General features: G+C 41.8%; 2 protein-coding genes across 3 annotated transcripts; one reads left to right on the top strand and one right to left on the bottom strand.

Moving 5' to 3' along the window:
• Nucleotides 1-1348: 1348 nt before the first annotated feature.
• On the bottom strand, nt 1349-5191 carry LOC121179049 (TRAF-interacting protein). The gene is made up of 16 exons (XM_041033632.1): nt 5037-5191; nt 4718-4836; nt 4575-4632; nt 4377-4460; nt 4233-4272; nt 4022-4149; nt 3834-3928; nt 3474-3587; nt 3256-3343; nt 3062-3151; nt 2887-2975; nt 2620-2775; nt 2432-2477; nt 2243-2347; nt 2097-2147; nt 1349-1983 (listed from the first exon to the last, which is right to left on the bottom strand). Exons 2-16 carry the CDS (start codon nt 4813-4815, stop codon nt 1876-1878), a joined length of 1350 nt encoding a protein of 449 aa, XP_040889566.1. The 5' UTR covers nt 4816-4836; nt 5037-5191; the 3' UTR covers nt 1349-1875.
• Nucleotides 5192-5392: 201 nt separating this feature from the next.
• Nucleotides 5393-11566, top strand: mon1a (MON1 secretory trafficking family member A). 2 transcript variants are annotated; one of them, XM_041033631.1, is made up of 6 exons: nt 5393-5564; nt 6070-6221; nt 8219-8593; nt 8699-9464; nt 9633-9780; nt 10450-11566. In XM_041033631.1, the coding sequence occupies exons 2-6, from the start codon at nt 6098-6100 to the stop codon at nt 10588-10590; spliced, it is 1554 nt and encodes a 517-aa protein (XP_040889565.1). In that variant the 5' UTR covers nt 5393-5564; nt 6070-6097; the 3' UTR covers nt 10591-11566. The 2 variants fall into 2 exon arrangements, with proteins under 2 accessions (XP_040889565.1, XP_040889564.1); XM_041033630.1 differs by having other exon boundaries at nt 5394-5569.
• Nucleotides 11567-11800: the final 234 nt, after the last annotated feature.

The raw sequence follows: 11800 nt of genomic DNA, 5'->3' as shown, positions 1-11800 counted from the left end.
TTTTTCTTTTCCCCCTTAACTTTGGATTGAAACACCAGCAAAGACGCTCCTGGTTTCTTTTCACACTTCATTAGATTTCTCAGAACTACTAAACCTGGAATGAAGCACAAAAGGAAACAGAAATACTCACCCTTGAAATGGACACCTTTTTAGTATACTTACACGAGGACTGAGAGGATGTTGAGCCATCCTGTGTGGACTGCAAGCAAAATAATTTTTTTTTGTAGCAACATCCACACATACACCTCAAATTAACAAGGAGGTATTGTTAGTTTTAACTCTCCCTGGGAAATGCTGTTTAGGAAAAAATAAGTTAAGCTTCAATGGCGACATTTGCCCTACAGGAAGATGTACATGTACGTGGAATCCCTTGGAGCCAATGAAACGTTGTTGTTTACTAGCTCCAAAAGCACTGCATGGATTGTGTGTTTTATGTGTACATGAATGTTTTGAAATATTATTTGTATGGGGTATCGTGACTTTTTCTTCTGATTGCACTGGAAGGAAGTAGCTTTGAAAATGCACCACCATGTCCTGTTACTATTTCTGATAAAATCCTCTGGGAATGTAGAATTAATAACTAAACTATAACCACTCACAGGAGAACCACTCAAACTAAACAATAATAATAATAATAATAACAATAATAACGATAATACAAAGAATTATATTGAATTAGTTATGTATATGTTCATTGTGGTGCAAACTGATTTTCACTGTGGAAAATGTAAAGTCATGGGTGTAAACAGGATACAAGTGATTGTGAATTATACTTTTCCACAGTGGAAAACAATGTCTGGCATTTCCCCATATTGTTTTTCAAAGTATTAAGCAAATCTGCTCGAAGGTCAGTTTGTATGGCAACATGCCAATATCCTAAACAAGCTGCTGTTATGCTCATGCATGTGAACCTTGTCAGAAAGCTTCACTGCATCCACTGTATTTGATTTTGTGCCATGAAAGCTCCTCTGTCACAACTAATTCTCATTTCTGCAAACATTATAACACATTTAGCATGAGCTAACTCCTAAAATTTATTTGCCTGTATATTATTTGCAGTGTACTTTTTGTTACTTGATCACAATGTACAACTCAGGTTTTACTGGAGGTGTTTTAACTAATGTTTGAGTCCTAACTAATGTGATGATTACCTTCTGTACTGGTGCAGCCTTTTCAATATAAGTGGATACAGCAGTGCTGCACGTGCAATGCATTTTCCCTTACAGTACAGGAGGGCTGTGAACTACATGTCCTCATACCAGAAAACACTGTTTGTACTGCCCTCTGCAGGAGAGCACACCTCAGTGAAATGTTTGTGGATAAAAGCACAGTCAAGAGGGAATTGTTTGTAGACCCCACACAAACCTTAATGAAAAAAAATGTTGTTTATTACTTGAGTTGGTTTTACATCTGACAGCACCTTTAAAACTAAAAATAACTACATTATAGGCATGCATGGAGACGGATTTTAAAATGTGAAAACAACTTATTTTTTGGAATACGGAAAACAGACGCCTGTGATAATCAAGGACATAATACAGAGATGTGACATTCGAATGGCCTGCAAATCAGTTGTCTTGTCTCTCACGCACATACAGAAACACACACACATAACAACTACAAGAAAAGGCACAGTCTCCATAGAAAGATTAATGTCAGCTCACACACACAAAAAATGTGCCATGCCACCAAAAGCTCAGCATCAGCTGTCAAGTGGGAGGTCAATTATTGTTTTTTAAATAAAGTTCAGTTAAAATGTCCTGTTCAGTGCTGAGTGGCAGAACCGCTGGCAGGCTGGTTCTCTGTGCCAGAGCAGCACCAACATGTCACTTCACACGCCTCTGACTCCACTTCTGGCGATGGAGGTGTTGAAATTTACTCGAGGAAGGTGTCCAGAGTCAGGCAAGGTGAAATCTTGGGTGTAGGCCTGGTCACCTTCTTCCTTTTAGCTTTCATCAGTGGACGAATCTCTGATAAAGGAGACTGGAAGGGAGCGCTTGATTAAGGAATGATGCGGTCAAATTTAATTAATCATTAAGTAATTTGAGGAAACACCGATCAAACAAAAATATTCCACATGACAGGAAAAAGGATACAGGTTGGATGAATTTAGTTCGTCCTCCTAATCCATCATAACCAGTTCTCACCTGAAACGAGAAACATTTTCTTTCATCAAACCACCGAAAGGATAAAAGGAATATTAAAACAAAGGACTTTCAGCAGGTGGCTGTGTTCTACATACGGCTCCAGGTTTCCTCTGAGGGTCCAACATGCTACCAAAAGTCTTCTTTCTGAAGAGGAGAGAGTTCCTCAAAAACGGATCCATGGATCCATCCTCATATTGAGCCTGAGATACAAAAAAAAAACATATTTAAGGACACACAACCGCACATGTATGTACACACACGCACACACCAGATTGGTGATTTACCTTGGTTAAAGATGAACTTTTCTCATTGTGTTTGGACACAGATGTTCTGAAAAATAAAGCATTGTACATGCAATTTTAGTTAGCAAACAAACACAATGAAACACACTGTGTTATTAACACATCGTTCACAACCCACTAACCTCAGTTTGCACAACCTTCTAAAAACACGAGAGTGACATAAAACTTACGGTGGAGGGTCAAGACGCATCTTCTTGGACGGGACCTGCGTCGGCCTCTTAGCCACGTCATCTGGTGTAGTGATGTCATAGGTTATATTGAGGTCAATGTCGTCGCTATCCGCTGGCTGGTGGAGGCGAGGCTGCTTCAGCTCCACAGGCGCCGGGCTGACAGGTGATCAGCAAAAACCACATCAGTAAATGACACGTAGCTTATGTTTTCATGAAAATGCGTCAGAGTGTGAGAAGACGTCTGCCCAGTGGCAGGGTGACACACACCTTTCAAAGATGAGCCGACTGAGGGTTTCGTTTGTCCGTGTTGGCGTGCTCAGGGTCTTCTGAAGAAACTCCACTTTCTTCTTCAGACTCTTTGGGAATATATGCATGTAGGCGACATTAAAAAAGGATTTCTATTATTATAAAATAAAAAAGCTAATTTGGTGTTTTTACTTACAGAGATCTCTTTGTCAGCACCGGCCAGATCATTCTGCAGAGACTTCATGTCTTCTTTGGTCTGATTCACCTCCACCGAAGCCTTTTGTAGCTAAAAATGACACACACACAAAAAAACTTTAGAAATCTGAAGTTCTCTCATCCATGACTCAGTTCCTCTGGATACAGATTAGTCTCTTACTAACATACAGTTACCTTGTTGTTTGAGGAGATCACTTCTCTCTTTAGCTTCTCACACATATCATTTGAAGACTTCAGGCTTCCTTTTAGATTATCATACTCTCTGCAGAAGGAGGGGAGAAGACAAATGTATAGCAAACGATGACAGGGACACTGCACTGAAACTCGAAATGATGTGGTGAGAAAATGAGCTGCCTCTTAGTGATGCCGTCAACAAAAACCGGGCTCCTTACTTTTTCAGAGAGATGCAGTAGATGGACAGCTGCTCCACTGCCGCCTGGCTGACACCCATATCTGTGACCATGGACTCCACCTCTGCTCTCTGACCCTGTAACAACATGTCCAGGCTGGAGACAAACCAGCAGTATTAGTGCACGGTATGAGTATGACTTGCTTGTGTATCCAAATTATCAATAGTGATCTTGTCCAGTCACCCAATCACCCACTCCACTTTCAACTTATGAATGGTCATAAACTTTTGCAAAATACAACAGAGATATTAAACACCATCTAAGACATTTTTCACACCAGCAGCACAGTCAGTGTAAAATGTGGCCTTAGGAGCCTGAAGATAATTATGTGACTGCAGACACCTTTCAAAAGTTTTCATTTTGCTCCTGAGTCTCCTGACCTCCTCCTTGGCAGCCTGAACTTCATTCTGTTGTGTCTCCAAGTATGTCATCTGTTTCTGTGAGAGGTCAAAACATTAAATAAATAAATGATTACGGAGACAGTATGAGTCAGTATAGAAAATGGGTTAAAATGAAGACAGACAGCATACTCTGAGAGCGGAGCAGAGCATCTCTTTTTCTATAATCTCTTTCCGCACGCTGTCCAAGTCTTTCCTCTGCTTGTCCACCGTGTCCTTCAAACTTTCCATCACCTTCTGTTTGTCACGCAGGTCTCGCTCTACAAATTGAGCAGACAGATTATTAACTAATACTGCCTATTTTTAACAATCAAGCACCACCATAATACAACTCTTTTCTTACCTTTAGAACTTAAAAGCACCTTCATTCGATCAAGGTCATTCTAAGAAAGAAAGAAACACGGCAAGAGCAAAATATTTAACACTAAGTCAAGATAATGTAATGGCAAAATCAACACAGATATGTTGTTTAGATGTTGGAAATTACCTGCAAGCTTTCTGGATCCGCTGAGCCCTCCTCCTCTCCACCAATGTCAAAGAACAACTTGCTAATGATGTGTCTGGTGCTGACCTACACACAGGGCACAACAGTACTTAGGGTTATGTTTTCCTCTGTTTGGCAAATTGGTTCAGTCGTGGCCGGTAGTAGTTTTCTGGCGATTTCTGGAAGAGCAAGTTAATGTACCTGTTTCCTGCACTGTGGACAGGTTTTCGTGGGAGCTGTCTGAAACCACTGGAGAAGACTGAGAGGAGACGGGAGAGGGGAACAATTAGCCGAGGCTGGAGTGTGTCAGAAATATGAATGTTGTTGAAGATTTGACTGGTTACCATTCATAGTGGAAAGTGTGTCCGCAGTGGATGGCAGCAACATCTTTGGAGTGGTCGAAGAAATCGGAGCAAATTGTACAATATGCTCGTATAGGCATCTTAAAGTCACAAGGATCAACCTGTAATGAATACAGAAAACCACCTTAAATAAACCACTTAAAGCATAAACGTTGTAATACGCTCCCTGAACATACAAGCGTCCGTGTTTGTAACGTTGCGTAAACGTGCTAAGCTACAGCTGTAACCGTAACGCTCAGATACGCTAGTTAGCTAAATGTAACGCTAACGTTAGCTCTCTCTCAGCAGTCGCCATACTTACCAAATGAAGGCGTTATGTTACGGCGCAGTCCTTCGTCATAGAGTAAATCATCCCCGATCTTATCTGTACAGTGTCATTTCAAACCCAGTTAAAGTGATTCTCTGGACTGAACCTCTGAAACTATCAAACACTAACACAATACACCGCTGCTCAGTTTCCCCGCTGTACGTTCAAACACAAGCCCCGCCCCTGACGCTGCGTTCAGGTGCGGCCCATAATTCCCCCACATATCAGGATCAGGATCACAGATCACAGACTGTGCATGAAATGGTTGTCACAGTATAGTATAGTAATCTATAAATTTACTTTAATTTACTTTTTACTACTCAATTCGCCCTGTTCACTACTCTAGTGTCATTCTATGGAAGAGAACTTCATATCCCATGATTCCTTCTTCCGCAGCCGATCAGCCCATTATGTGGACTAGGAAGAAACACCTCTGTCTTGGGTCTGCTAGGCAGCTAGCTGCAGGAACCGTGACAAGCGAGTTGTGGAACAAAACGACCAAATGTAGACTTCTCCGGAAATGTAAGGTAATCATTTGGAAATAATTTAAGGAGAGCTCTGTGAGAGGATGAAGGCGGTAGAAGCTGACCCAGCTGGCTTTAGATGCTGTTGGTTGTCTGCTAAAGTTAGCAGTCAAAGTAGCCTCTGAAGTTCTGCAGCTGCATGTCAGACGTGTCTCTGAGACTGAAGGGTGTGAAACAAGAAAAGAGGTTTCTGTAAAGAAGGTGGACGTAAATATGGAGGAGAGAGGTTACACTTTACACACAGGAGTCTCTTCATTTGTTTTCTGATTTTGTTTCTCAACAGTGACTGCATGTAGCAACAAGAGTGAGACTCCTCTTTAGCTCTGAAGCTTGTCTGAAAATAAGGGTTAAAGTCAGACCATAAAATTTGAATAATTTACACAGGGGTGGCCATGGAGTAATAATACTACATCATAACCAGCATGAGCTTTAATCACAGCCTCACTCATGAAGCTGTTGACCTTTGGTCCTCTTGCTCCCTGTCTGTCTGCCCTTCCTGTCAGGTGTGTGTCCCTGCCATAAGTAGCAGTGATGGACGGAGAAGCCCAAAGGGCGACTGCGTCATGGGAGAATGGGACTCTAGCTCCTGTGGACCGCCTTCGCACTGAGAGGGCGGACAGCCCCACACCAGGTCTGGTGGAAGGAACTGAACCAGGTGAGGCTTGTCCACATTCAGCACTTTCTGCAGGTAGTCAGCAAGTGCTCAGACAGACCTACAGCTTTCCAAAGCTCCTATATACTGGTCACTTGCAGGCCCTCTCCACCTTTAATTGCAGCTCCAAGTAAATCCCAGCAGTTAACCACTGTCAATGGGAGTTTTACCATTTGTTCTTTCTCTTATCTTAAAGACTGTAGGTCTGTGTGGATGTCTCTGGCTCGGATAAGTGGAGTAATGAACTGAATGAATGAATGTAATTTAATTTAAGTGTCATGCCATCTTGTGGCCCATCCCTCATGGGAGTTATTACAAAACAGCAAACATGTTTACAGTACACGAGGATAACGTTTACAGTACACCGGCGTTCCTTGTACAAAGAAATGGCCTCTGTGTGAGCTGATTGCTCATCAGTTCATGGAAACGATCCATTGCCCTGCATCCTAAGCTATAACTAGTCTGCAAGTATAATTTTTACATGACTGAGCCTTCTGTTATTTCCTCATTTGGCGTCTGATGCAGTGATGCAATTATGGCACTACACTGCAAAATGTAGGTTCAATTATTTTTTAAATTATAATATTTTTGAAAAATGGAAACATGCTGTGGCCAGTTCCTGCAATAATACTGATATTCAGTGGATACGTAATTGTACCATGACAAGACCATGCTTAAAGCATAATAAATAAATTAAAGAGTAATACTTCCCTGTAATGTCCCTCATGGGTGAAAAGTGATCCATGAGTAGACATCCTGTTGACCAGTAGCTGCTCGGCACAACTTGCAACTAGGCACAAAAACCAGAACGAGTTGTTTTTATTTTGTGTAGAAACTGATTTTAAATGAAAAAGTTCTTCATTTGACATTGCTATCAAGATGCAGCATTAGAGTTAGGGCTCATACTGAGCGCTGTGTTTGTTTGTGTGTGTGTGTGTGTGCGTGTGTGTGTGAGACAGCATAAATATTCACATCCTGTTTGTGTAAATAAATGGAGAACATATGATCACAGTAATATATCTTTTGTAATCTGGATGTCACTCAAACATCCATGTTGTTGGCTGGGCAATGGTTGTGTGACAAGCATGGAAAATTTTGACTGAATAAAGTGACAGTGAACATGTGAATGCACCTTTACTTTTAATCTCTGTGATTAGACTGTTATAACTGCAATCATTTCTTTATGTGGTTAAAAAACAAACGCATTAGAAATACTTTGCCATTCCAACAACATAGGAAGGAAACGCTGCCATATTTTCTTGCGAGAACTGTAATAATACAGACATCTCCCGACTGACTTCTGGAGAAGATTTGTGTTTCACAGCATGTCTGCAGCAGCTCACATCTGTCACATCCAGCTTCAGCAAATCCAACTCTGGCAGGAAAAATGATGTAACTTTGCCTGGATGTGCTCTTTCCAATCTGGAGATAAACAGGACATTTTTGCAGCGTTGTCTGCCTGACTCATTATCACACTTTTCCTATTCTTCTCCTGTTTTCTCTAAATTAAATAAGCTGTGACCATAGGTTGTTAATTTCCCCTACTGTGGCTGCTCTGAAAAGTGGCAGCTTAGAGTAAGGCGATGCTTGTTTCTTGTCACAAATAAAATGTTTATTACCGAACCACATCAAAGTGTTGTTATGGCTGATTCTGGAGGAAGAGTTGTTTTTCTTTTTAAAGCAGAAAATTGTATCTTCATATGGCGTTTTTAGCCACCTTTTTTGGTCAACGGTAGCTGTGTTTCTGACTGTGTCGTCCACTGGGTGGGAGACAGGCCTGGATGGTTCCCATAGAACGGCTCAGGGAAGTGGTTGTGTGGTGAGCTCAGCGGAGGTGGGGCGGTTTATCAGATGAACATTTGCCAAACCAACTAACAAAAGTTAGTTTCCAGCCATGATGCCTCTTCTCTTGGAAAAGCGAAAAATATTGTTTGAAAATCGCTTCCAATAAAGTATAAAGCTTAACTGAGAAACAAACATCTGACCATCTTTCAATGCAGGTGCTGGTCAGAAGAGTGCTATGTTCGTCCACACGCAGTCTTTCGAAGATCTTACTGCAGAGGCTGAGGAAGAAGCTCGGAGGGATGTTGACCTGGACAGAACAGAAGTAGAGTGTGCAGAGGAGCTCAAGGTGCTGGTGGGGGAGAAAACCATAGAGGACAACATTTCATCGGAGAGCAGGTCTAAGGAGGAGGATGTGTCCAGTGAGGCATGGAGGAGCCACAGAAAACACGTGTTTGTGCTGAGCGAGGCTGGAAAGCCAATCTACACCCGCTACGGCACAGAGGAGGCTCTGTCCAGCACCATGGGGGTGATGATGGCCCTCGTATCCTTCGTAGAAGCAGAGAAGAACATCATCCGCTCCATCCATGCAGGTCAGAATATGCTTTGGCCCTGACATGTGTTTCATAAGTAAATGAAAGTGCATTTAATGAAATCTATTGAATCCATGTAACCTCTGTTCATGTGTTTTCGGTCAGATGGCTGTAAAGTGGTTTTCCTCACCAAGAGCCCTCTGGTCCTGGTGGGTGTGTCTCGGACCTGTCAATCAGACAAGGAGCTACTGCGGGAGTTGCAGTACATCTACTACCAGATTGTCAGCCTGCTTACCCTCACTCAGCTCAACCACATCTTCCAGCACAAGCAGAACTACGACCTGCGCCGCCTGCTGGCCGGCTCCGAGTATCTCACCGACAACCTGCTGCATCGGCTGGACCGAGACCCCGGCCTGCTGCTCAGCGCCGTCACCTGCCTGCCTCTGGCCAGCTCTGCCAGGGATGTGGTCTCATCAAGCCTGCAGGCCGCAAAAGCCAAAAACCTGGTGTTCTCCATCCTCCTGGCGGGGGACCGGCTGGTTACCCTGGTGAGAAAAAAGGATCAGTTCCTGCACCACATAGACTTGCATCTGGTCTTCAACCTCGTCGGCTCCTCCTCGTCCTTCAGAGAGGGTGAAGGATGGACGCCGATCTGCCTGCCAAAGTTTAACACTGCAGGATTTTTTCACGCTCACATTTCTTACCTGCAGCCTGCGTCCGAGCTCTGCCTCATCCTGGTCTCAACAGACAGAGAGGACTTTTTTAACATGTCCGACTGCAAGCAACGGTTTCTGGAGAGGCTGAGTAAGCGCAGTGCCTACCAGGCTCTGAAGGAGGCACTTAAATGTCCTAGTTATTCAGTGGAGCAGGTCGGCATCCCAGAGCTCAGGCACTTCCTGTACAAATCTAAGAGCTCGGGGCTGTACACTAGGTGGGTAGGACGCATGCTGATAGATTTTAATATTTACACTTGTGCTTCATTGTGTTTTTCTCACCAAGAAAAAAGGCAACACTGGCAAAGAGAATGACGAAGAAAAAACACCTCATGGGTGCAAATCTTTGGGCGTTTCACTTCACAAGATTCTTTCTCATCCTCCAGTCCAGAGTTTCCTGTGGTGTACCAGTCTGATGAAGAGCAGGAAAGGCTGATGGGTTTGTATCAAGACCTTCACAGCTGCTTGCACCATCCAACCAGACCTCTCCGTTCCTTCTACCGCTGTAGTGAAACTGAAAACCTGCTGGCGTGGGTAAGCCTGGCATTGTGACCTCAGCATTGTATATCTTCATCACTGAATTTTTGATCATTGTTACATATTGAAATAAAATGGTCATACTCAAAAAATAATGTCAAAAACAAACTGTCAAAACTTCATACATTAGATATTTTAATAATGTATGTTTAATAATGTAAAATATAGTAAGGCCTCACAGTATGCTTAGAGACACTGGAGAGCGAAAAATATGAAACCACAATTTACACTGTTGTAACAGATACTCAGTGCGTTGTGACACTTTGACCATAATAAAAAGGAAATAAAACTTTGTTTTTCTCTCCATGTCCTTCACCAGTGGTGGTGAAATGATTGACATTTATGTTGCAATATTACTCATGCCGTTAATGCTGTTAAGTAAGTTTGGAAAATAGAAATTTTGCTATCACTGATTCGGTGATGGCCTGTGTACGTTTAGTAATAAGCAGTGAAACTAATGAGGTTGCTGTATTCTGAGGACTGAGCATGTGGCATTTAGTGTTTTCACCTTGTATGTAAGGACACCATCTTGTTTTTACAGGTAAGAATTAATCAAGTCAGTTTGGCTCATTGAGTTTTACACACTGAAACTGAGCCAAAGCAATCACAGCATCCTGCAGTTGAACGGCCTCATGATGCCTCTTGTCTTGTTTTTCTTTCCTGCAGGTGACAAGTGGCTTCGAGCTCTACCTCTGCTTCAGTCCGCTGGGGACCAAGGCCTTGGCGGTCTCTGCTGTCAACAAACTGCTGAAGTGGATCAGGAAAGAGGAGGATCGCCTCTTCATCCTGAGTCCCCTCACATACTGAGCCCTCGCTTCCGGCTGACCTCCTGGAACAAAAAGTGTCACCCCGAATGCTGACCGGCCTGGTGCTAACAACTGCAGTGGGATGAAGTGTCCACATACTGTTTGATTGCATTTCTTGCTTCTGGATCCCTCTGATTGAATTCACTGATTTGAAGTAGGTAGGTAAACTGAAGCTGTATTTTAGCTGACTATTTTTTAAAAATATTTTGATTTGGATAACACCAACAGGTGGGAGTAGAATCAGCACCTTCAATAACAAAAAAACTTTGTCGGACCTGTTATGCCTCCCAGAATAAGAAAAATGCTGTCTGTTTTTTTTTTTTTAAAGCTATCAACTCTTTAAAAAAAAAAATCTTAAAAATCAGAAATAAAATTTGAATTTTAAAATTTTTCCAAGACTTGCAGTATAATGTGTTATTGTAAGACACACTGTCAGAAGGCAGTTAACACCATTCCTGTTGTGTTTTCACTTTACATGATGACCAATAACTGTAAGAACCATTGTCATTATATCTCTATGCACTTTCTTTATGCAAAAGGCACTCTAAGAAATGTGTTCATGAATCTGTAACATGTTTACTGCTGTCAGTATTTGTGTTAACATGTGTTGTTAATGTCAGTGTAATTTAAATCTATCAATCTCCCGCCGTTCATTAACATTTCCCTTAGGTAGTCCTTTTACCATAATATGCAAATTAATACCAAGAAAAGTGTTCCGTGATTTGTTTTTTCTGCTCGTCATTAAATGTCATTGTATATCATGGGCCGAATCATGCCTTAACTAACGGTCATTGTGCAAAGCCAATAGAAGATTGTAACAGTGCAGATTTATTGTTGCAGCACAAATCAAAAAATTATTATATATAAATAAATAAATGATTAGTAACAAAACAAACTGCTGTTCAGATCCTTTGTCATGCCTCATTCACACATTAGCTGGAGTCTGCATGTGGCTAGTTTGCATGTAGTTGTAAAATTGCCTGTTATGACAACCTTAATGAGATCTAATGATTATTATTATTTGCTTTTATTGTTCTCATATATATTTAAAATATATTGATTGTACCAATAAAATCTATTTATGGATTGTTTTTTTTTTTTTTTTTTTTTTTTTGTCCAGTGTAATTCATAAGTACCACCATGTTTCTGCGGACACACCGGTACACATGCTGGTCTGTTGCCTAAACAATAAGTTAACTGTACACTTGCAT

The sequence above is a fragment of the Toxotes jaculatrix genome, chromosome 3 (assembly GCF_017976425.1).
Source record: "Toxotes jaculatrix isolate fToxJac2 chromosome 3, fToxJac2.pri, whole genome shotgun sequence".
Taxonomy (NCBI): domain Eukaryota; kingdom Metazoa; phylum Chordata; class Actinopteri; family Toxotidae; genus Toxotes; species Toxotes jaculatrix.
This window is presented reverse-complemented; position numbering and strand designations above follow the sequence as displayed.

Bases quoted from the DNA above. Each gene is read 5' to 3' on its own strand.
- mon1a (XM_041033631.1), top strand. From the start codon at position 6,098: ATGGACGGAGAAGCCCAAAGGGCGACTGCGTCATGGGAGAATGGGACT. The intron at 6,222-8,218 runs GTGAGGCTTGTC...CTTTCAATGCAG, and splicing joins GGTGGAAGGAACTGAACCAG to GTGCTGGTCAGAAGAGTGCT. The intron at 9,465-9,632 runs GTGGGTAGGACG...CTCATCCTCCAG, and splicing joins AGCTCGGGGCTGTACACTAG to TCCAGAGTTTCCTGTGGTGT.
- LOC121179049 (XM_041033632.1), bottom strand. From the start codon at position 4,815: ATGCCTATACGAGCATATTGTACAATTTGCTCCGATTTCTTCGACCAC. The intron at 2,478-2,619 runs GTAAGTTTTATG...TTTATTTTTCAG, and splicing joins ATGCGTCTTGACCCTCCACC to AACATCTGTGTCCAAACACA. The intron at 1,984-2,096 runs GTATCCTTTTTC...GCTCCCTTCCAG, and splicing joins GAACTAAATTCATCCAACCT to TCTCCTTTATCAGAGATTCG.